At 46.5% G+C, this 22482-nt stretch overlaps 1 protein-coding gene and 1 long non-coding RNA gene across 2 annotated transcripts in view; one reads left to right on the forward strand and one right to left on the reverse strand.

The window, feature by feature from the left end:
* Positions 1-4834: 4834 nt before the first annotated feature.
* On the reverse strand, positions 4835-7436 carry LOC127534558 (uncharacterized). Its single transcript, XR_007942729.1, has 3 exons — positions 5909-7436; positions 5807-5874; positions 4835-5772 (listed from the first exon to the last, which is right to left on the reverse strand). It is a non-coding gene; the product is annotated as an uncharacterized LOC127534558 (long non-coding RNA).
* An 8704-nt stretch (positions 7437-16140) lies between these two features.
* Positions 16141-22482, forward strand: part of LOC110968357 (plexin-B1-like) — a 40494-nt gene continuing 34152 nt past the window's right edge. Inside the window, 5 exon segments of the mRNA XM_051949686.1 lie at positions 16141-16416; positions 18318-18460; positions 18463-18712; positions 19723-20455; positions 21696-21875. Coding sequence (XP_051805646.1) covers positions 18334-18460; positions 18463-18712; positions 19723-20455; positions 21696-21875 — 1290 coding nt within the window. The 5' untranslated portion in view covers positions 16141-16416; positions 18318-18333.

Here is a 22482-nt window from a genome sequence, read left to right on the forward strand (position 1 = left end):
TTGTTTTAGTTGTTGTTCCTTTAATAGTTGTTGTTGTTATACTTGTTGTTGTTGTTGTTGTGGTTGTATTTGTTTTGCTCTGCAAAAAAAACAGTCATAAAGTAGATCACTACACAAAGAAGGCGGCCTGTGATTGGCTGATGAGTTTGGGGTCTTTTTGTCTGGTTGGTTGTAAATCCTTAAGAGACAGATTCTAATGAGACTTTAATGCAGAAATAAACATCCCATCATGCACCTGCTGTCCCCATCTGGTCCCAGAACCTAGTCCTCCACAGAACCTGGTCCTCCACAGAACCTGCGTCCTCCACAGAACCTGGTCCTCCACAGAACCCTGAACATCAACTTGATTCCAGACTAGAACCTTGAAGAAGCTCTTTGGAGAACCTAAACGTCCTCACACACATCTAGCACACACACACCTCAGGCTGAGTGTGTTTCTCTTTGTGTGTTTGATTGATGTGATTGTGTGTGTGTGTGTGTGTGTGTGTGTGTGTGTGTGTGTGTGTGTGTGTGTGTGTGTGTGTGTGTGTGTGTGTGTGTGGTGTGTGTGTGTGTGTGTGATTAATATTACATGAGCTCCTGATGAGAGGTGGACAAACACTCCCAGCTGAGCTCCAACACACACATGAATCAATGCATGAGTGTGTCGACACACACACACACACACACACACACACACACACACACACACACAGAGTGTGTGTGACAGATAGGATGGAGCTGATAACACACACACTCTTCACGCTGTCTTCACATCCCAAAAACAGCGTGTGGTTACCATGACAACCCAAACACTTTACGGTTCTCACCTGCTGTGACCTGTCAGCTGTGAACCAATCAGGCAACAGACGGACACTGCTCTGCTGCTGTCATCAGACACCTGATCAGTATTGATCGGTATTGAATCAGTATTGACTGGTACTGATTGGTGTGTATCAGATGTGGTGGTTCTGCTGCTGGGAACCAGAACCAGGAGCGGTGAGCTGCTGTTTGAGCTGGAGGTCCAGCAGCTGTTTCCCATCATGCACCTGGTTCTCTGTGGAGCAGCTCCGCCCACAGCAGCAGCTGATGGAGGAGAATCAAAGGCTGTGGGACGTTCTCATAGGAACCAGAACCAGAGGAGCTGTGGAGGAGAACTGTTCTCCCTGAAGACCAGAAGTCTGGAGGGCTGGTTCCTAATGAGACCTTCATCCTGCTCAGGGAACACGTGGAGGAAGTGCAGAGAACCACAGCCACGTTCTAGGCTCCTTCTTGAAGAGCTGATCTGAGGAACACTGCAGGAACAGACCCTGTAGAACCTCAGCCTTCTGTCAGCAGGACGGAGAACCGAATGAACCTTTAGGAGGAAACGTTTCTGCAGAGGATCAGTTCTGATCACCTGCATGGACGGGTTTGATACGGTATAGGTACTGATGACTGATCTATTGATGACTGATCTATTGATGACTGATCTACTGATGGTTTCCTGTTAGACTCCTCTGGAGGGGCGTGGCTGCTCTCTCTCTGATTTACTGCCTCGCTCTACCACTCTCTCTCTCTCATTAATTATTAATGAGCCCGGCCCCGCCCCTGGCCCCGCCCCCTCCGTTCCCAGTGGGCTTCCCTCTCTCTCTCTCTCTCTCTCTCGCTCTCTCTCTCTCCCTGCTGTGTGCGGGTGTCTCTCGCCCTCCTCCAGAACAATGTGCTGTCAGAGCTTCCAGCTGCAGCCGTTCGTCTGTTTCAGGGAATGAAAGGAGGACGGCTGCTCTCCGGATGAAGTAAGTCTCTCTCTCTCTCTCTCTCTCTGTCGTTGTTCGCCGGCCGCCGAGCCTTTGATTGGCAGCCGGCTGCTGTTAATTGTGCTGAGATTTAATTAGCAGGAATCAGATGGACTCTAAGTTTCCCTCAGCTGCTCTGGTTTCAGGAGGAACTTCAAACATTCTGCTGCTCATCAGCTGCTGAAGGGTTCAGAAAGACAGGAGAGACCAGCTCAGTATTGCAGTACTACACTGTAAATACTGCCTTCATACTGTGACTCTAGTACTGCAGTACTACACTGTAAATACTGCCTTCATACTGTGACTCTAGTATTGCAGTACTACACTGTAAATACTGCCTTCATACTGTGACTCTAGTATTGCAGTACTACACTGTAAATACTGCCTTCATACTGTGACTCTAGTATTGCAGTACTACACTGTAAATACTGCCTTCATACTGTGACTCTATTACTGCAGTACTACACTGTAAATACTGCCTTCATACTGTGACTCTAGTATTGCAGTACTACACTGTAAAATACTGCCTTCATACTGTGACTCTAGTACTGCAGTACTACACTGTAAATACTGCCTTCATACTGTGACTCTAGTACTGCAGTACTACACTGTAAATACTGCCTTCATACTGTGACTCTATTACTGCAGTACTACACTGTAAATACTGCCTTCATACTGTGACTCTATTACTGCAGTACTACACTGTAAATACTGCCTTCATACTGTGACTCTAGTACTGCAGTACTACACTGTAAATACTGCCTTCATACTGTGACTCTATTACTGCAGTACTACACTGTAAATACTGCCTTCATACTGTGACTCTAGTACTGCAGTACTACACTGTAAATACTGCCTTCATACTGTGACTCTAGTATTGCAGTACTACACTGTAAATACTGCCTTCATACTGTGACTCTAGTATTGCAGTACGACACTGTAAATACTGCCTTCATACTGTGACTCTAGTATTGCAGTACGACACTGTAAATACTGCCTTCATACTGTGACTCTATTACTGCAGTACTATACTGTAAATACTGCCTTCATACTGTGACTCTATTACTGCAGTACTATACTGTAAATACTACCTTCATACTGTGACTCTATTACTGCAGTACTACACTGTAAATACTGCCTTCATACTGTGACTCTAGTACTGCAGTACTACACTGGAAATACTGCCTTCATACTGTGACTCTGGTACTGCAGTACTACACTGTAAATACTGCCTTCATACTGTGACTCTAGTACTGCAGTACTACACTGTAAATACTGCCTTCATACTGTGACTCTGGTACTGCAGTACTATACTGTAAATACTGCCTTCATACTGTGACTCTAGTACTGCAGTACTATACTGTAAATACTACCTTCATACTGTGACTCTATTACTGCAGTACTACACTGTAAATACTGCCTTCATACTGTGACTCTAGTACTGCAGTACTACACTGTAAATACTGCCTTCATACTGTGACTCTGGTACTGCAGTACTACACTGTAAATACTGCCTTCATACTGTGACTCTAGTACTGCAGTACTACACTGTAAATACTGCCTTCATACTGTGACTCTATTACTGCAGTACTACACTGTAAATACTGCCTTCATACTGTGACTCTAGTACTACAGTACTACACTGTAAATACTGCCTTCATACTGTGACTCTAGTACTACAGTACTACACTGTAAATACTGCCTTCATACTGTGACTCTGGTACTGCAGTACTACACTGTAAATACTGCCTTCATACTGTGACTCTATTACTGCAGTACTACACTGTAAATACTGCCTTCATACTGTGACTCTGGTACTGCAGTACTACACTGTAAATACTGCCTTCATACTGTGACTCTAGTACTGCAGTACTACACTGTAAATACTGCCTTCATACTGTGACTCTGGTATTGCAGTACTACACTGTAAATACTGCCTTCATACTGTGACTCCAGCTCAGTAGATCCTTTCGCTGATGTCAGACCAGCTTCTGGGCATCTTTATGTTCCAGGTTTTCCTTTAATCTCCAGGTTGTGATGTTCTGCTGGTTAATATCCAGATTTCTGACTCTTCTGTGGAGGATCATAAATCAGTTTCTTATCCGCTTTAACAAACTGTCTGAACTCTGGTTGGAACATCTCCACATCCTGAAGACCTTTAACCATCTCCAGTAAACGGCTCTGTGATTGGCTGGAGAAACATCAAACCAGCTGATGGGCTTTATTGGAACAAGTCACCAGAATGACCCCAATCTTCAGCCAGAAACTGGACAAACTGAAGAAGTCTTGAAGTTTCAGCTGGACCTTGAATCTCCATGTTCCCTCTCTACTCTGCTCATCATCAGTAGATGTTCCACCGTACTGGATGGATCTCCAACATCACTCCTCTGTTCTCTGGTTCTGCTGAGTTTATTTTATGGATCCAGGAGAGAAGAAGGTTCTGGTTTTATTTGTGTAGAATAAAGAGGTGTTGTTTATATGTGACAGTTTTAACATTGGATTTAGAAACCACTTATCAAAAACATCAAGAATTTGAAAATATAACAAGCCCCAGAGGATCGGTGTTCTCTGCTAGAACCCTTTAGAACATCACAGTAAATAGAAATGAAAGCAGTGGCTGGAGATGAAGTGATCTGTTAACATCCAGGTTCTAGATAAATAGTACAGATTGTTTGAAGGCGTTGTCAGTGGAGGTCAGTTTCTCTGAGTGTCTGTTCTATGAGCTGCTGCAGAACCTTCACAGAAGAACGTCTCAGATCAGACAGAAGCGGAACAATCAGGACAGTGGTTCTGGAACTTTGAAGGGGAGAAGCTGCAGCAGCAGCAGCAGCAGAAAATGTTGAAGCATCTCTGATACCTCCAGGCTTCACAGGAACACCAGCTCTGAGGCTCTGTTCATTTTCACTGCTGCTCCATCAGAAGGAACATCTGCTACACCTGAGCACCTGCAGTGACCCGGAGCTCAGGAGAACCATCAACGACACGAAGAACCTCCAGAAACACTGAAGCAGATTTAAATGTTTCTGTAAACACTGTGTTTACTGAAGGACCTGCAGACATCTGGACCAAGAGCTTCAATTAAACTGGACGCTTAATACCAGGTTTCTGATGTGGAGAAGTTCTGGTCTGATGATGTTCTTAGATGTTCTCCTGCTGGAATGTTCCTCTTGTTCATCTGGTCAGCCCGTATTCTGGTTCCTCCTCAGTCCTTCATGCTGCATCTAGAAATGTCTTCAACACCTTCTGACCTCATGCAGCCCCAGATTATCACACTCTCACCTCCGTGCTTCACTGTCAGGACCATGCATCCACTGTGGTAGTCCTGGTCAGGTTCTGACTAAACATCTGGACTCCATCTGAGCCCAACTCATTGATCTTCATCTGACCAAAGAATGTTCTCCAGCATCCATCAGGCTTCTTCTCATGTTGTTCATCTGGAAGTTTAGTTCTGAGCAGCAACCAGGTTTAGTTCTGGTCCTCCGTCCATAGAGGTTGATGTTCTGAAGGTTCCTTCACACTGTCTGAGCTTCACACTAACTCTGGTTTCCATGAAGAACCCCTGAACCAAGTCTGAAGCAGCTGATGTCTGTTTTTACAGCTGATGGAGAAAGTAGTTCACTGTCTGTGGAGTCATTTTAGGAGCTCTGATTAGTGGAACTATGACTCCTTCTAGACTTTCTGATTAGTGGAACTATGACTCCTTCTAGACCTCCTGATTAGTGGAACTATGACTCCTTCTAGACCTCCTGATCAGTGGAACTATGACTCCTTCTAGACCTCCTGATCAGTGGAACTATGACTCCTTCTAGACCTCCTGATTAGTGGAACTATGACTCCTTCTAGACCTCCTGATTAGTGGAACTATGACTCCTTCTAGACCTCCTGATTAGTGGAACTATGACTCCTTCTAGACCTCCTGATCAGTGGAACTATGACTCCTTCTAGACCTCCTGATCAGTGGAACTATGACTCCTTCTAGACCTCCTGATTAGTGGAACTATGACTCCTTCTAGACCTCCTGATCAGTGGAACTATGACTCCTTCTAGACCTCCTGATCAGTGGAACTATGACTCCTTCTAGACCTCCTGATTAGTGGAACTATGACTCCTTCTAGACCTCCTGATTAGTGGTACTATGACTCCTTCTAGACCTCCTGATTAGTGGAACTATGACTCCTTCTAGACCTCCTGGTTCCTGCTGACTCTCTGCTTCTCTGGTTTTCAGTTGCTCACTAATCTTCCTGGATCTTTTTCCATCTTTGTCGAGTCTCTCAGTCAGATGTTTCTTTTCCTCTGTTCAGTTCTTCTCCATGTGGATCCATGATGCAGACATAGATAGACCCAGTCCATAGGTCCAGGACTGAGAACGTTCTGCTGTTCTCAGCTCCTTTTAGAACCGTGTTCATCAGGTAGACTGACTGGAATCACAGCTGGATCACTTTGGAGTCTGGACTTTAAATATGGACTTTACAAAAGATTAGTTTCTGATTACTGATCAGAGAAAATACTCTGTTAGAAGTAATCTGATTACTGTGAGGGATACAGTTTAGATTGACGTGATGTTTCTGAAGCGCTGTAAACTTGAGCAGCTGATGAAGCTGCACATGGTGAGGTGTGTGTGTGCTGGGTGGAGCTGGTGGAGTGTGTTTCTTGTTGTTGTTCTGGATGAAGCTGTTCATAAAGGGTCTCCTCCCTCCGTCAGAGTGCTGATTAAACTCCCCCTCCGTCGTTCTTCAAAGCCTCGCTGTAATCTTGTAAAATTCAGTTCTCATAAACACATAATGGAGCAGCTTCACGGCGTTTAGCAGCAGAGGGAGGGGCAGGCGGCTGTTGGAACGGCTGCAGCCTCCCCCCCGCTGCTCGTCTCCACCCTGACAAACATGAAGCCGTTCACCTTCATGGTCCGACCGGATTAGGGTGTCAGTGGTGACGCTCGCAGGTCGCCGTCCCGTTTCCACGGCTGTGCGTCCGGCTGTAGTCTTTGACTCGTCTTTGTGTTTGTTGTCATGACAACTGCATCGGCACCAACATGTGATTTAATGGAGGGTCTGAGCAGCGGTTATTACTGCAGCAGCTCTCAATAGATGTCATGTGTAAACGATGCTGGATCAGGTGAGAGTTCAGACACACACCTGGAGTCACTTTCAGCACGTTATCAACAAAAAGCGTGTGAAGGCAGCTTTCCTTTTTCTGCAGAGCTCCCAGATGACCCGTTTACAGCCACAACCTGAGAGCTGAAGGAAAAGCAGCAGGTTTACAGCTTTCAGCTCCTTGAATGCATCCATTTGGATCAGATCTCAGTTTCAATCAGAATATTTCACAGAAATCTCTTTAATATACCAGAACTAATGTGGTCTCCTCGTCCTGTAGAAGTTCTTCTGTCTCCATGTCTCCTCTCCAGACTTTCTTGTTGAGCTGGATGTGGAGATGAAGACACCTTCAGGGTTAAAGAGGCTCCATCTGGATCAGCTCTGATTAAAACCATCAGCGTGGACATTAAAGACCTGCTGGTCCTCAGCTGGGAGGGTCAGGATTAGGGTTAGGGTCAGGGGCCCGAGGGGAGCCGAGGGCGGGCCTTCGTTTGTGTTCCCCTGCTGCTGTGTTGTTGTTGTTGTTGTTGTGCGATAACATGCTGCTGAGGTGTGTAACAGCTGCTGAAGGTAAACCCCATCATGTGATCTCTGCTGATCAAAACCACTTACACACCCTGATAATTGGAGAGGAGGCAGCAGCACTAATGTATTCTCACACACACACACACACACACACACACACACACACACACACACACACACACACACACACAGATGAGTGTTTGAAATGTGCAGGGAGGTGATGGGCGTTAATGATATTGATGCTAATTCCATCACTGTGTGTGTGTGTGTGTGTGTGTGTGTGTGTGTGTGTGTGTGTGTGTGTGTGTGTGTGTGTGTGTGTGTGTGTGTGTTATAGTTTGAGTATCAAAGTCTTGTAGTTATTAATATTTCATGTTCACAGTGATCAGTATTCAGTTTGTGGAGGTTTTGCTGCTGCAGAAGCTGAGATCCAGTAGAAACCCTCGATACCGAGTTAGTGTGTAGATTCTGTCATTTAGTCTGTTAATGTCCAGGTTAGTGTGTAGATTCTGTCATTTAGTCTGTTAATGTCCAGGTTAGTGTGTAGATTCTGTCATTTAGTCTGTTAATGTCCAGGTTTTAGACGTTTAGGTGTATTAATATTCAGGTTCTTGCTATTTTGACACGGTAATATTTAGGTTTTAGATGTTTTGGTTCATTATTATTTAAGTTTTTGCCGTTTTAGTGGGTTGGTATCCATGTTTTGATGTTTTAGTGTGTTATTATTCCGATGTTTGGTGTTTTATGTGTTAACATTCAGCTTTCAGGTGTTTTGTCGCAGTAATATTCATATTTTAGATGTTTTGGTGAGGTAACATCCAGGACTTTGATGTCTTGGCCTCTTCATATCAAGGTTTTCAGGCTGTTTTTCTTTTTTCTTCCAGAATATTCCCTTTAAAATCAACACAATGGAACTGCAGAATGTGAGCTTAATTAATGAGGTGCTTCTTAAAGACAGTGGTCATTGTTCTACGACATGCTGATTCTGAGTTCTCACCAGCAGGTAGAACTCCTCCAATGTTTGAAATATGTAGACAGAAATGAGAAGAAAGACAAACATCAGCTGAGGTTTAAGATGGTTTGTGATAAAACATTCTCAGCAAGAAACACTGGAAGTAACAGAGAATTACAGGAATGCAGGATTAATGCAACTTTGTGTATCGAAAACCAAAATCAAGTGTTTGCTGGACATGTGTGACTTTAAAATGGCTTTGGCGGCTTCACTCAGGGTATTTCTGATGCTTTAGTGTCTTAATCTCTGGGTCTTTTATGTTTCAGTGTCCTAATATCTGGGTTTGTAAAACTTCAGTGGACTATTATCCAGATCTGTGACCGTTCAGTGTCTTAATATTCTGGTTTTTGATGTACTGATGCGTTGATGTCCAGGGTGGTGATGTTTTGGATGTTCCACTGTAAACCTCACAGGTTTTGCGGGTTCTGGTTCTGACACTCACTGAGACTCACTGAGACTCACTGAGATCAAAGGCATTGACTGTTCCTTTCAGGTACAAATCAAAGTGTGACCATGACAGAAAGCTGCACTGAAATGTGGAATATAAATTAATTCTGCTTCACACACACCTCAGGACTCCCTGAGTTCCTCAGAGTTGTGGATATTTTTAGATGCTGAAGTTGTTCCCCTGCAGGAGAACCCAGACTCTGCTGTTCATCTCCTGTTATTCACTTATCATTTGGATCTTCTGTCCAGGATTAAAGTCAGGAGAATCTCTAATTCTTCTTATTGTGATCTGATCCTGCTGTCAAACATTCGGCTCTGCCAGTGTTTACATGCGCCATCAAAGCAAACAGGATTTAATCCAGATTAGTAGCAAAGAGGCAGGAATAGCAGCTCTGAGCCTCGTCATCAATAAAACAAACCGGCATTAGCTGATGATTGTGTGACAGCACACAGCGGCTGTTTAAAGGAGGAATTAACTGCATTCAGCCAAGAATCAAACAGGAATCAGTTCAGACAGAGGAAAGAAATCTGCTGAGGACACACTGAAGTCCTGCAGCACCGCCAGGTTTAGACCAGATTCAGGTCTCCATCTTTTCTAATTCTTCTATTATTTCAAGCTTTATACTTGTTAGACAGGAGGTGTGTTCAGAGAGAGGCCAGAGTCCAACAGAACCAGAACCACACATCGGTTGGTTCCAGTACATCAAGGTTTAGACCTGTAGGACAGAGCTTTGGTCTCTCCCTAACCTCAAACCCAACCCTACCAACCCTACCAACCCAACCCTACTAACCCTACCAACCCTACCAACCCAACCCTACTAACCCAACTCTACCAGCCCTAACAACCCTACTAACCCAACTCTACCAGCCCTACCAGCCCTACCAACCCTACTAACCCAACTCTACCAGCCCTAACAACCCTACTAACCCTACCAACCCTACCAATCCTACCAACTCTACTAACCCAACCATACCAACCCAACCCTACCAACCCTACTAACCCTACCAACCCTACTAACCCAGCCCTACCAACCCTACCAATCCTACCAATCCTACCAACTCTACTAACCCAACCATACCAACCCAACCCTGCCAACCCTACTAACCCTACTATCCAGGTTCTTTAAACGTTTTGATGTGTTGGTATTCAGGTTTGGTGCTTTAGCTCCAGGGCTGCAGAGGGTTCTCTTTGTTTCCACCAGATCAGTCAGTAATCAAACCTCCCTACATATTAATACAAGCTGCTGTTGTATATATTCTTTAGGTCTGAGATTGGGGTTCTCGTTAGAACGGGGATACTTCAGATTGTTTCTTCCTTTGGATGACATCAAGGACAGTGAAGTGTTGCTACCTTCACCTCCAGCAGCTCCTCTTCTCTGGGACGTTTGGTGGATGTGATCCAGGCTTTGTGGCAGCAGGACTTCAAATACACCCCGCAGATGCACCCCTAGCAGAACGTGGTGACAAATGCAGCAGACGTTAAACGTTGTTGGTCAGTTCAAGGCCACGTGATAAAACAAGAGAACATCAGCAGACGTTCTGGAGATGCAGCTAGTGGGTTTATGAAACCACAGCCTTTTGTTGGATCTCTGGACGTTCAATCAGGAGAACGTTTACTAGACCAGCTGCTGGAAGTTCTCCAGTCTGTCTGTTCCGCTGTAGAACCAACAGTTGCTGGACATTCTTCAGTTCTATTGGAAACAGAACATGGAGGTTTGTTAGAACATCTGGAGATGTTAGAGGAGAAGAAAACATGATGTCATCTGAGTTAAACCAATCAGCATCTAGACCTGAGCCCAGAGTTTCAGGTGAGTCCATCTGGTCCTCCAAACCACGCGGCCACGCCCCCTACATCTCCATGGTAACCACACCAGTAACGCAGTGTTCAGACAGCTGGTGCTGTCCTTGCAGCTGCATCACCGCGGCAACAAATTGACTCCCTGTGGAGACGATGATGAAGATGAAGATGATGAAGGTGTGTACAGTCAGTCTGGAATCTTCTGGGGAAATTACACTTTTTACTTTACAACAGATGACAACAACTATAACACACACACACACACACACACACACACATTCCACTGGGATTTAAGGTGTGTGTGTGTGTGTGTGTGTGTGTGTGTGTGTCAGTTGTCATACAGCTTCACTAATATCAAACCGTCCTCGTTTCTCCGAACAGCGAAAAAATATTCATGAGCTCAACAGGGGAGTGTTTCAGTGTGTGTGTGTGTGTGTGTGTGTGTGTGAGAATAATAACAAAGCCAAACAGACAAAATAATCCTGAAGCAGTAAAAAAAGACAAAGAGGGGAAATCAGGAAAAGAGAAACAAAGAGACAGAAGAGGAAACAAACAAACAGAGGAAGGAAAGAAATACTGCGACTGTATAGTATTTATAACAGGTACTACTGTACCTGCACCACCTGTACTCGTACTACACCTGTTACCACCACTGCCACCAGGACCCACAGCAGCTCTGCAAGAAACAAGAAACTCTGTAGATGTCTCTGAGTCTGTAGGTTTCTCTGAGTCTGTAGGTGTCTCTGAGACTGTAGGTGTCTCTGAGTCTGTAGGTGTCTCTGAGTCTATAGGTGTGTCTGAGTCTGTAGGTGTCTCTGAGTCTGTAGGTGTCTCTGAGTCTGTAGGTGTCTCTGAGTCTGTAGGTGTGTCTGAGTCTGTAGGTGTGTCTGAGTCTGTAGGTGACTGAGTCTGTAGGTATGTCTCAGTCTGTAGGTGTCTCTGAGTCTGTAGGTGTGTCTCAGTCTGTAGGTGTGTCTGAGTCTGTAGGTGTGTCTGAGTCTGTAGGTGTGTCTCAGTCTGTAGGTGTGTCTCAGTCTGTAGGTGTGTCTCAGTCTGTAGGTGTGTCTCAGTCTGTAGGTGTGTCTCTGAGTCTGTAGGTGTGTCTGAGTCTGTAGGTGTCTGAGTCTGTAGGTATGTCTCAGTCTGTAGGTGTCTCTGAGTCTGTAGGTGTGTCTCAGTCTGTAGGTGTGTCTGAGTCTGTAGGTGTGTCTGAGTCTGTAGGTGTGTCTCAGTCTGTAGGTGTGTCTCAGTCTGTAGGTGTGTCTGAGTCTGTAGGTGTGTCTCAGTCTGTAGGTGTGTCTGAGTCTGTAGGTGTGTCTGAGTCTGTAGGTGTGTCTCAGTCTGTAGGTGTCTCTGAGTCTGTAGGTGTCTGAGTCTGTAGGTGTGTGAGTCTGTAGGTGTGTCTGAGTCTGTAGATCTCTCTGAGTCTGTAGGTGTGTCTGAGTCTGTAGGTGTGTCTGAGTCTGTAGGTGTGTCTCTGAGTCTGTAGGTGTGTCTGAGTCTGTAGATCTCTCTGAGTCTGTAGGTGTGTCTCAGTCTGTAGGTGTGTCTCAGTCTGTAGGTGTGTCTGAGTCTGTAGGTGTGTCTCTGAGTCTGTAGGTATGTCTCAGTCTGTAGGTGTGTCTCAGTCTGTAGGTGTGTCTGAGTCTGTAGGTGTGTCTCTGAGTCTGTAGGTATGTCTCAGTCTGTAGGTGTGTCTCAGTCTGTAGGTGTCTCTGAGTCTGGAGGTGTGTCTGAGTCTGTAGGTGTCTCTGAGTCTGTAGGTGTCTGAGTCTGTAGGTGTGTCTGAGTCTGTAGGTGTGTTTTTGTCTTTAGATGTGTCTGAGTCTGTAGGTGTGTCTGAGTCTGTAGGTGTGTCTGAGTCTGTAGGTGTGTCTGAGTCTGTAGATCTCTCTGAGTCTGTAGATGTCTCTCAGTCTGTAGGTGTGTCTGAGTCTGTAGGTGTGTCTGAGTCTGTAGATCTCTCTGAGTCTGTAGATCTCTCTGAGTCTGTTGATGTGTCTGAGTCTGTAGGTTTCTCTGAGTCTGTAGGTTTGTCTGAGTCTGTAGGTGTGTCTGAGTCTGTAGGTGTCTCTGAGTCTGTAGGTGTGTCTGAGTCTGTCGGTGTGTCTGAGTCTGTAGGTGTCTCTGAGTCTGTAGGTGTCTCTGAGTCTGTCGGTGTCTCTGAGTCTGTCGGTGTGTCTGAGTCTTTAGACGTGTCTGAGTCTTTAGACGTGTCTGAGTCTGTAGGTGTCTCTGAGTCTGTAGGTGTCTCTGAGTCTGTAGGTGTGTCTGAGTCTGTAGGTGTCTCTGAGTCTGTAGGTGTCTCTGAGTCTGTAGGTATGTCTCAGTCTGTAGGTGTCTCTGAGTCTGTAGGTGTCTGAGTCTGTAGGTGTGTCTGAGTCTGTCGATGTCTCTGAGTTTGTAGATGTCTCTGAGTCTGTACTTGTGTCTCTGAGTTTGTAGATGTCTCTGAGTCTGTAGGTGTCTCTGAGTCTGTAGGTGTGTCTGAGTCTGTAGGTGTGTCTGAGTCTGTAGGTGTGTCTGATTCTGTAGGTGTCTCTGAGTCTGTAGGTGTGTCTCTGAGTTTGTAGATGTCTCTGAGTTTGTAGGTGTCTCTGAGTCTGTCGGTGTGTCTCTGAGTTTGTAGATGTCTCTGAGTCTGTAGATGTCTCTGAGTCTGTAGGTGTGTCTCTGAGTCTGTAGATGTCTCTGAGTCTGTAGGTGTCTCTGAGTCTGTAGGTGTCTCTGAGTCTGTAGGTGTCTGAGTCTGTAGGTGTGTCTGAGTCTGTAGGTGTGTGTCTGAGTTTGTAGATGTCTCTGAGTCTGTAGGTGTCTCTGAGTCTGTAGGTGTGTCTGAGTCTGTAGATGTCTCTGAGTCTGTAGATGTCTCTGAGTCTGTAGGTGTGTCTCTGAGTTTGTAGGTGTCTCTGAGTCTGTAGGTGTGTCTGAGTCTGTAGGTGTCTCTGAGTCTGTAGGTGTCTGTGAGTCTGTAGGTGTGTCTCTGAGTTTGTAGATGTCTCTGAGTTTGTAGATGTCTCTGAGTCTGTAGGTGTGTCTCTGAGTTTGTAGATGTCTCTGAGTCTGTAGATGTCTCTGAGTCTGTAGATGTCTCTGAGTCTGTAGGTGTCTCTGAGTCTGTAGGTGTCTCTGAGTTTGTAGATGTCTCTGAGTTTGTAGATGTCTCTGAGTTTGTAGATGTCTCTGAGTCTGTAGGTGTCTCTGAGTCTGTAGGTGTCTCTGAGTCTGTAGATGTCTCTGAGTCTGTAGGTGTCTCTGAGTCTGTAGGTATGTCTGAGTCTGTAGGTGTCTCTGAGTCTGTAGGTGTGTCTGAGTCTGTAGGTGTGTCTGAGTCTGTGTGGTTCTTCTTGGAACTGTCAACTTTTTTCTTTGTCAGCAGAACATTTTAATTCTAAAATGTCAAAATAAGATTTTAGTCAGTGACTCTTTGAGAGTTCCTCATGTCAAAACCAGAACCAGAACCAGAACTGCTGCCTGGCTCTGAGGCTCCTCAGCAGGAGGAAAGTAGAACGAGTGGAAACGCTGAGGGAGGAAAGGACAGAAGACGAACAAAGACGAGAAATTTAACTGCACACACACACACACACACACACACACACACACACACACACACACACACACACACACACACACACACGCAGTAACACAGATGTGTGTGTGTTGGATTCTGTCATCTCTTTGAAGAGTGAGTGTGAGAGTCAGCAGTAAACCACAGAGATAATATGGGGGTGGAGGTGTGTGTGTTACAGCTGTGTGTGTGTGTGTGTGTGTTACAGCTGTGTGTGTTACAGCTGTGTGTGTGTGTGTGTGTGTTACAGCTGTGTGTGTTACAGCTGTGTGTGTGTGTGTGCCTGAGGAAAGGCAGCCTGTAATCATCACCTCAGTGTGTTGAAAGCAGTGTGTCCTTCATTTACATACAGAGAGGAAGAGGAGGGGTTCAGGAACAAAGAGCAGTAAAGTACAAACTGCTGCGATTAGCAAAGTAAACGCTGCATGTTCCACTGCATGTTCTGCTGCATGTTCCACTGCATGTTCTGCTGCATGTTCCACTGCATGTTCCACTGCAGCAGCATCCCTGTTGCCGCGGTAACCGGCAGAGCCGCCATGACACCTGGAGCAGGGCGGGACGGCAGGTTGACCTGTTGGACTGGAAGCCAATCAGAGAGCAGGACCTGATGTGGTCACCAGGGGGCGCTGTGATAAACAGAGAAAACACTAAACCAGCTGTTAGCCAGAAGAAGACGAAAGGAACCAGAAGAAGCATCAGAGGTTCCTGTCGGACCGTTTTCAGTCCGTCAGATCCTTTGATGATGTCAGAAACAGCTGATCAGTCATGTGATCTAAATATGAGCTCAGACCGTTTCCATGAAGTCAGAAACCATCGCAAGAGAAGAAGAACCTTTTTGTTGTTGAGAACATTTGTTTGAATGAACATTCAGCAGAACCTCAGAGAACCTCCAGGTGTAACAGAAGAATGTTCAGGTACTTCAGAAGTTTCCAGAAGTCCTGGAAGGTGCTCCAGGTCTGTTCCTGGTGTTAGTCAGAAGATACCAAAGGTCCTTGAGAACACTTAAAGTCCAAGAGGAACTTTGATGGGCCTGGAACATGAGAATATAATCTCTTAGGAGGTTCTACTGGACCATGAAATGTTTCCAGACCTTTGAAGAGGTTCCAAGGAACGTGTTTTCACAGACCTGAATCTGTAAACGTTCTAACCACAGGAACCGGCCTGTTAGAGGTCCGTCAGAACGTCTCTGAAAAGCTGATGCTGATGGGTAAACTCAAAGAACATCATGTTTCACAAGAATAAGTCCAGTTGTCTGAACTAAACCCTTTACTTTCAGATGACCTGGACGACTGAGAACCTTCACAGACATCATGTTTTCTTCTTGATGTTCTCGTCCGGCAGCTTCTCCTCTCCAACATTAAGAATGTTCTCCTGATGTTCTAACAGAACAAACCTCCATGGTTCTGTTTCTTGGTTCTGGTGAGGTAACGTTGGGCTCTGTAGTTCTGGGATTCCTCCTGCAGGACGGGTTCTTCGGGGGTTCTGGTAGAACAGAGGGGGTTCCTGGTGCTTTGTGTTCTCTGGGTGTTCCGTCTGTGTTTGGTGAAGCTCCAGAGTGTTGATCTGTGTAGAACCGTCAGACTGCAGCTGATCTGAATTCTGAAGATCAAACATGAATTTATTTTCTCTCTGAGTCTCTTTCCTGGTTTGACTTTAACGCTCCGTCGCCTCCAGCTCTGCACCTCCTTCTCCTTCTTCTGTCCTTCTCCTCACCTCGCTCTGCGTCTTTCTTCCAACTTTACCTCTCATTTTACTTTCTGACAGCCTGCGACTCGGAGCTGCATGAATTATAGATGAACCGCTTATTAGCATACAGACCGGCTGGATGTGCGGCATTACCATGGAAATGTGTGTGTGTGTGTGTGTGTGTGTGTGTGTGTGTCCTGAGGCCTCTCTGGGTATTTCCCATCATGCACTGGGAGAAGTTAAACAGAGTTTGAGCCGCAGCAGGAGGGAGGCAGCAGCTGACCACAGAGATGAATGGAGTTCTGTATCAGAAAATATGTCTCTGATTCATTTTACTGGAGCGGAAAATCACCAAACAGAACCGGGTCCAAACAGAACCCAGGGCTCAGAGAGGGAACAGAGCAAGAATCTGGACTGGAAGGGAACAACTGACCCGGAACAGAACAGATTACTGGATCCAGGCCGAACCAGAACCGACCAGCTGATCCACCTCAGTCCTCCTCATGGGTCCTGAGGTTTAGCGCCCCCTGCAGGTCAGAGGAACCTCAATAATTAAATCTGCTGGATGATGAGCTGCAGTGGGGTTCTGGTTCTGGTTTCTCTGATGTTTTCAAGGAAAGTCTGAACCTGAAACAACAGAACATGAGAATGATGGTAACACGTGAGACTAAAGCTCAGAGACGGGCAGGATGTGGGTTCTGTTGGTTCATACGGGCAGGATGTGGGTTCTGTCGGTTCATACGGGCAGGATGTGGGTTCTGCTGGTTCATACGGGCAGGATGTGGGTTCTGTTGGTTCATACGGGCAGGATGTGGGTTCTGTTGGTTCAGACGGGCAGGATGTGGGTTCTGTCGGTTCATACGGGCAGGATGTGGGTTCTGTCGGTTCATACGGGCAGGATGTGGGTTCTGTTGGTTCATACGGGCAGGATGTGGGTTCTGTTGGTTCATACGGGCAGGATGTGGGTTCTGTCGGTTCATACGGGCAGGATGTGGGTTCTGTCGGTTCATACGGGCAGGATGTGGGTTCTGCCGGTTCAGACGGGCAGGATGTGGGTTCTGTTGGTTCATACGGGCAGGATGTGGGTTCTGTCGGTTCATACGGGCAGGATGTGGGTTCTGCTGGTTCATACGGGCAGGATGTGGGTTCTGTTGGTTCATACGGGCAGGATGTGGGTTCTGTCGGTTCAGACGGGCAGGATGTGGGTTCTGTCGGTTCAGACGGGCAGGATGTGGGTTCTGTCGGTTCATACGGGCAGGATGTGGGTTCTGTTGGTTCATACGGGCAGGATGTGGGTTCTGTCGGTTCATACGGGCAGGATGTGGGTTCTGTTGGTTCATACGGGCAGGATGTGGGTTCTGTCGGTTCAGACGGGCAGGATGTGGGTTCTGTCGGTTCAGACGGGCAGGATGTGGGTTCTGTCGGTTCAGACGGGCAGGATGTGGGTTCTGCCGGTTCATACGGGCAGGATGTGGGTTCTGTCGGTTCAGACGGGCAGGATGTGGGTTCTGCCAGTTCGGACCGGCAGGATGTGGGTTCTGTCGGTTCAGACGGGCAGGATGTGGGTTCTGTTGGTTCATACGGGCAGGATGTGGGTTCTGCCGGTTCAGACCGGCAGGATGTGGGTTCTGTTGGTTCATACGGGCAGGATGTGGGTTCTGCCGGTTCAGACGGGCAGGATGTGGGTTCTGCTGGTTCGGACCGGCAGGATGTGGGTTCTGTTGGTTCGTATCTCGTTCATGTCTCAGATTTTCTGCTGTAAAACATCTAAAAACACAAAACTGTCCCAGAGACACAAAACAAGAAAAACGAGACACACCACGACAGAGAGGACAGAGAGGAGACACTGGTGCCCGACAATCATCACATCAGGACAGAGACAAACCTCTGAGTCTGTGACCAGTTGTTCTGTTTAGACGGAGGACTTTTTCTGACAGAACCACGACAGGAACTCTTATTTTGAAAGGTTCAGTGACAGGTTCCAGGTGAGGTGGCAGCAGCTGATTGGACGTTCTCTGGACCTCATGAGGTTCTGGTTTTGACTCCGGTCTGAAACTCCGTCAGTCTGTCATGAAATCCAAACAACCCACCGGAGGTTTGAGTCGATTTGCTGTGTTGCCGTGGATACGAGTGTGTTGCCATGGAGACATTACTACAGGCAACTACAGTTTGACCGTCAGATGAAAAGTGTGAAGCAGTAAAATATTTTATTAATAACTTGAGAGAGAAGCAGAGCGTCTGCAGCTCACCTGCTCAGGTGGGTTACAGATCAAACATCTTTAACCTCTCTAAGCTCAGACACACGGTTCTGTGGATCTACAGGCTGAAAGGTTCTGATGGAAGCTGCTTCTGTTCTATCAGAACCTCAGTTCTTCAGAGTTAGATGTTGGTTCTGCTGATATTCAGGTGTTTAAATGCGTCTCACCTGTTGCAGGTAAAGAGGAGCTGCCATGTTGGCCTCCTCCGTCCCCCCATCTGTCCTCCTCATCCTCCTTGTCTTGCTCCCTGCTGACGCCTCGGTGCAGTGGGTGGAGCTAAAGGGTGCCCCGCTGTCTCACCTGCTGCTGGACCCGGGGCGGGGCACCTGTATGTGGGCGGGGTCGACCACCTGTACCAGCTGACCTCCGACCTGGAGGTGATGTCACACGTGAGGACCGGCCCCCACCTGGACTCGCCCGACTGCCTTCCACCAATCATCCCGCAGGACTGCCACTCGGCCACGCCCACTCACAACCACAACAAGCTGCTGCTGCTGGAGGCGGGGCAGGGGGCGGAGCCTGGCAGCCTGATCGTCTGCGGTTCGCTGTTCCAGGGGATCTGTGACAAGAGGTAAGTAATCAATAATCTGACCAGTGATTGGCTGTTTCAGGGTGTGTTTGATTTCATTTAATTCTGAGATTATTTAAACCTCATAAGAAGACAGACTTAGTTTGATCTGGTTTAGTTAAAACCCTTTAGTCTGGTTTAGGTAAACCCTGTCAGTCTGGTTTAGTTAAACCCTGTCAGTCTGAATTAGTTAAACCCCCTTAGTCTGGATTAGTTAAACCCCGTTAGTCTGCATTAGTTAAACCTCGTTAGTCTGCATTAGTTAAACCCTGTCAGTCTGCATTAGTTAAACCCCTTTAATTTAGATTAATTAAACCCTGTCAGTATGGATTAGTTAAACCTCTCTAATCTGGATTAGTTAAACCCTGTTAGTCTAGGATTAGTTAAACCCAGCTAGTCTGGATTAGTTAAACCCTGTTAGTCTGGATTAGTTAAACCCCGTTAGTCTGGATGAGTTAAACCTCTGTAATCTGGATTAGTTAAACCCTGTTAGTCTGGATTAGTTAAACCCCGTCACTCTGGATTAGTTAAACCTCTTTAATTTGGATTAGTTAAACCCTGTCTTTCTGGATTAGTTAAACCTCTTTAATCTGGATTAGTTAAACCCCGTCACTCTGGATTAGTTAAACCTCTTTAATCTGGATTAGTTAAACCCCGTCACTCTGGATTAGTTAAACCTCTTTAATTTGCATTAGTTAACTAATCCAAACTAACAGGGTTTAACTAATCCAGATTGAAGAGGTTTAACTAATCCAGAGTGACTGGGTTTAACTAATCCAGACTAACAGCGTTTAACTAATCCAGATTAAAGAGGTTGAACTAATCCAGACTAACGGGGTTTAACTAATCCAGACTAACGGGGTTTCACTAATCCAGACTGACAGGGTTTAAACCCCATTAATCTGGATTAGTTAAACCCTGTTAGTCTGGATTAGTTAAACCTCTTTAATTTAAATTAGTTAAACCCTGTCAGTCTGGATTAGTTAAACCTTCGTGTCCGTCTGTCTCTGCAGGAGTCTTTCCAACATCTCTCAGCTCATCTATCAGACGTCCAATCCCGTCGACACTCAGTACGTCGCTGCCAATGACCCCAGAGTCTCCACCGTCGCCGTGGTGATCACCAGTAAGAGCAAACAGGAAGGGGGCGGGGCCGGTGGCGTTCTGCGACTGATGCTGGTTGGTCGAGGCTACACCAGCAAAGGTCCCGGAGACATCCCGCCCATCACGACCCGGCGCCTGTTCCCAGTGGTGGCGCCTCGCCGGGCCTTTTCTCAGGAGGAGGAGCTCGGGAAGTTGGTGGTAGGAAGCTACTCTGAGTACAACAACCACTTTGTAAAGGCTGTTGCCCACGGCGACCATGTGTACTTTCTGTTCTCACGGCGGGATGTGTGGCACAAGAAGGAGTACCGGACGTACGCCTCACGGCTCTGCGTTTCCGACCGCAGCTTCTATTCCTATGTGGAGGCGCCACTGCTCTGCCACGGCGGCTACAACCTGGCCCAGGGGGCGTGGCTGGGAAACCACTCAGGTAAGCCCGCCCTCTTCGTCGTCATGGCAGCAGGGCAGGCGTCCACGCCGGTGGCCACGAGCCGCTCTGCGCTCTGCGTTTATGGGATGGCAGAGCTGGACGCCATGCTGCAGAAAGCACAGGAAGTGTGTTACACCGAGGGAGGGCGGGGCAACGACGGCAAGGAAGAGGCTTACATCGAGTACGCCGTGTCATCAAAATGTCTACGACTACCCAAGGTAAGGAAGGAGGGAGGGAAGGAAGGAAGGAAGGAAGAGGAGAGGGAGGGAAGGAAGGAAGGAAGAGGAGAGGGAAGGAAGGAAGGAAGGAAGGAAGGGAGGCAGGAGGGAAGGAAGGAAGAGGAGAGGGAAGAAAGGAAGGAAGGAAAGAAGGAAGGAAGAGGAGTGGGAAGGGAAGGAAGGGGAGAGGGAATCAAGGAAGGAAGGGAGGAAGGAAGAGGAGAGGGAAGGAAGGAAGGAAGGAAGGAAGGAAGGGAGGAAGGAAGGAAGAGGAGAGGGAAGGGAGGGAGGAAGGAAGGAGGGAGAGAAGTAAGATATGAGACTGTACATCTGTCCACTAACTTTTGACACACTGAACTGTATAAAGGTCTGAATCAACCAGTGTTCAGACTGAGGTTGTCAAAAGTAAATGGACAGAAGCACAACTTTGTTAGTAAAGCAGTTTTTGGAGACGCTAACAAAAAACTGAGCTGCTGTGTGTGTGTGTGTGTGTGTGTGTGTGTGTGTGTGTGTGTGTGTGTGTGTGTGTGTGTGTGTGTGTGTGTGTGTGTGTGTGTGTGGATTAGTGGGTTTTATCTTCAGCAGCTGCACTGATCATCAGACAGCTGTCACTCAAACACACAGCTGGTAGAACTGACCCACATAATACACACACACACACAGATTACAGGAGTGAGATCAGTCAGGCTGTTAAAGGCGGTCTCTGGGTTTGTGTTGTGTGTCCACATAGACTGCCAGTGTGTAGTCTGGAGCCACCTTCTTCATTCTTCTCATTCCTGGTTCTTCTACATCTTCAGAACTATTTCCATCATAGATTCTCACTGAAGGCATCAAACTATGAATGAACAGCTTTTCATTCATAGTTTGACCTCCACAGTCACCTGACCTAAACCCAATCCAGATGTTTGGGATGAGATGGACCACAGAGTGAAGGTAGAAGGACCAACAAGTGCTCAGCATCTCTGGAACTCCTTCAAGACTGTTGGAGAACCATTTCAGGTTCTACCTCATCAAGCTCCTCCAGAGAATAACAAGAATCTAAAAAAAAAAAACATCTTCTGACTTATTTCACACCTTTTTGTTTCCTCCATAATTCCAGATGTTCATTCATAGTTTGATGCCTTCAGTGAGAATCTACGATGGAAATAGAAGATGTAGAAGAACCAGGAAATGAGAAGAAGGTGGCTCCAGACTACACACTGGTATTCTCTCTCTGACGTCTCTCCCTATTGGTCCGCAGGACTCCCTATCAGAGTATCCCTGTGGAGGTGAACACACTCCTAATCCAATCGCCAGCTCTGTGCCACTGGAGGCCACGCCCACCGTCACCTCCACCACCCAGCTGACTGCCGTCACCACGGCAACCGAGGCTGGACACACCATTGCCTTCCTGGGAGACAGAGAGGGACGACTCCACAAGGTGAACACATGAACATAGGAACATGTCAACACCTGAAGACAGGAACACATTAACATGTTAACACTTGAACACGTGAACACGTTAACACATTAACACGTTAACACGCAATGAACACATGAATACATGAAGACAAACACGTTAACACATGAAAACGTTAACACATGAACACATGAACATATTAACACATGAACACATTAACACATGAACACGTTAACACATGAACACATGAACATATTAACACATGAACACGTTAACACATGAACACATGAACACTGTAACACATGAACATGTTAACACATGAACACGTTAACACATGAACACGTTAACACATTAACACGTTAACACGTTAACACGCAATGAACACATGAATACATGAAGACAAACACGTTAGTACATGAAAACATTAACACATGATCACTTCAACACTTTAACACATGAACACGTTAACACATGAACACGTTAACACATGAACACATGAACACGTTAACACATGAACACATGAACACATTAACACGTTAACACGCAATGAACACATGAATACATGAAGACAAACACGTTAGCACATGAAAACATTAACACATGAACACATGATCACTTCAACACTTTA

Source organism: Acanthochromis polyacanthus, chromosome 6, assembly GCF_021347895.1.
Source record: "Acanthochromis polyacanthus isolate Apoly-LR-REF ecotype Palm Island chromosome 6, KAUST_Apoly_ChrSc, whole genome shotgun sequence".
In the NCBI taxonomy this organism is placed as follows: domain Eukaryota; kingdom Metazoa; phylum Chordata; class Actinopteri; family Pomacentridae; genus Acanthochromis; species Acanthochromis polyacanthus.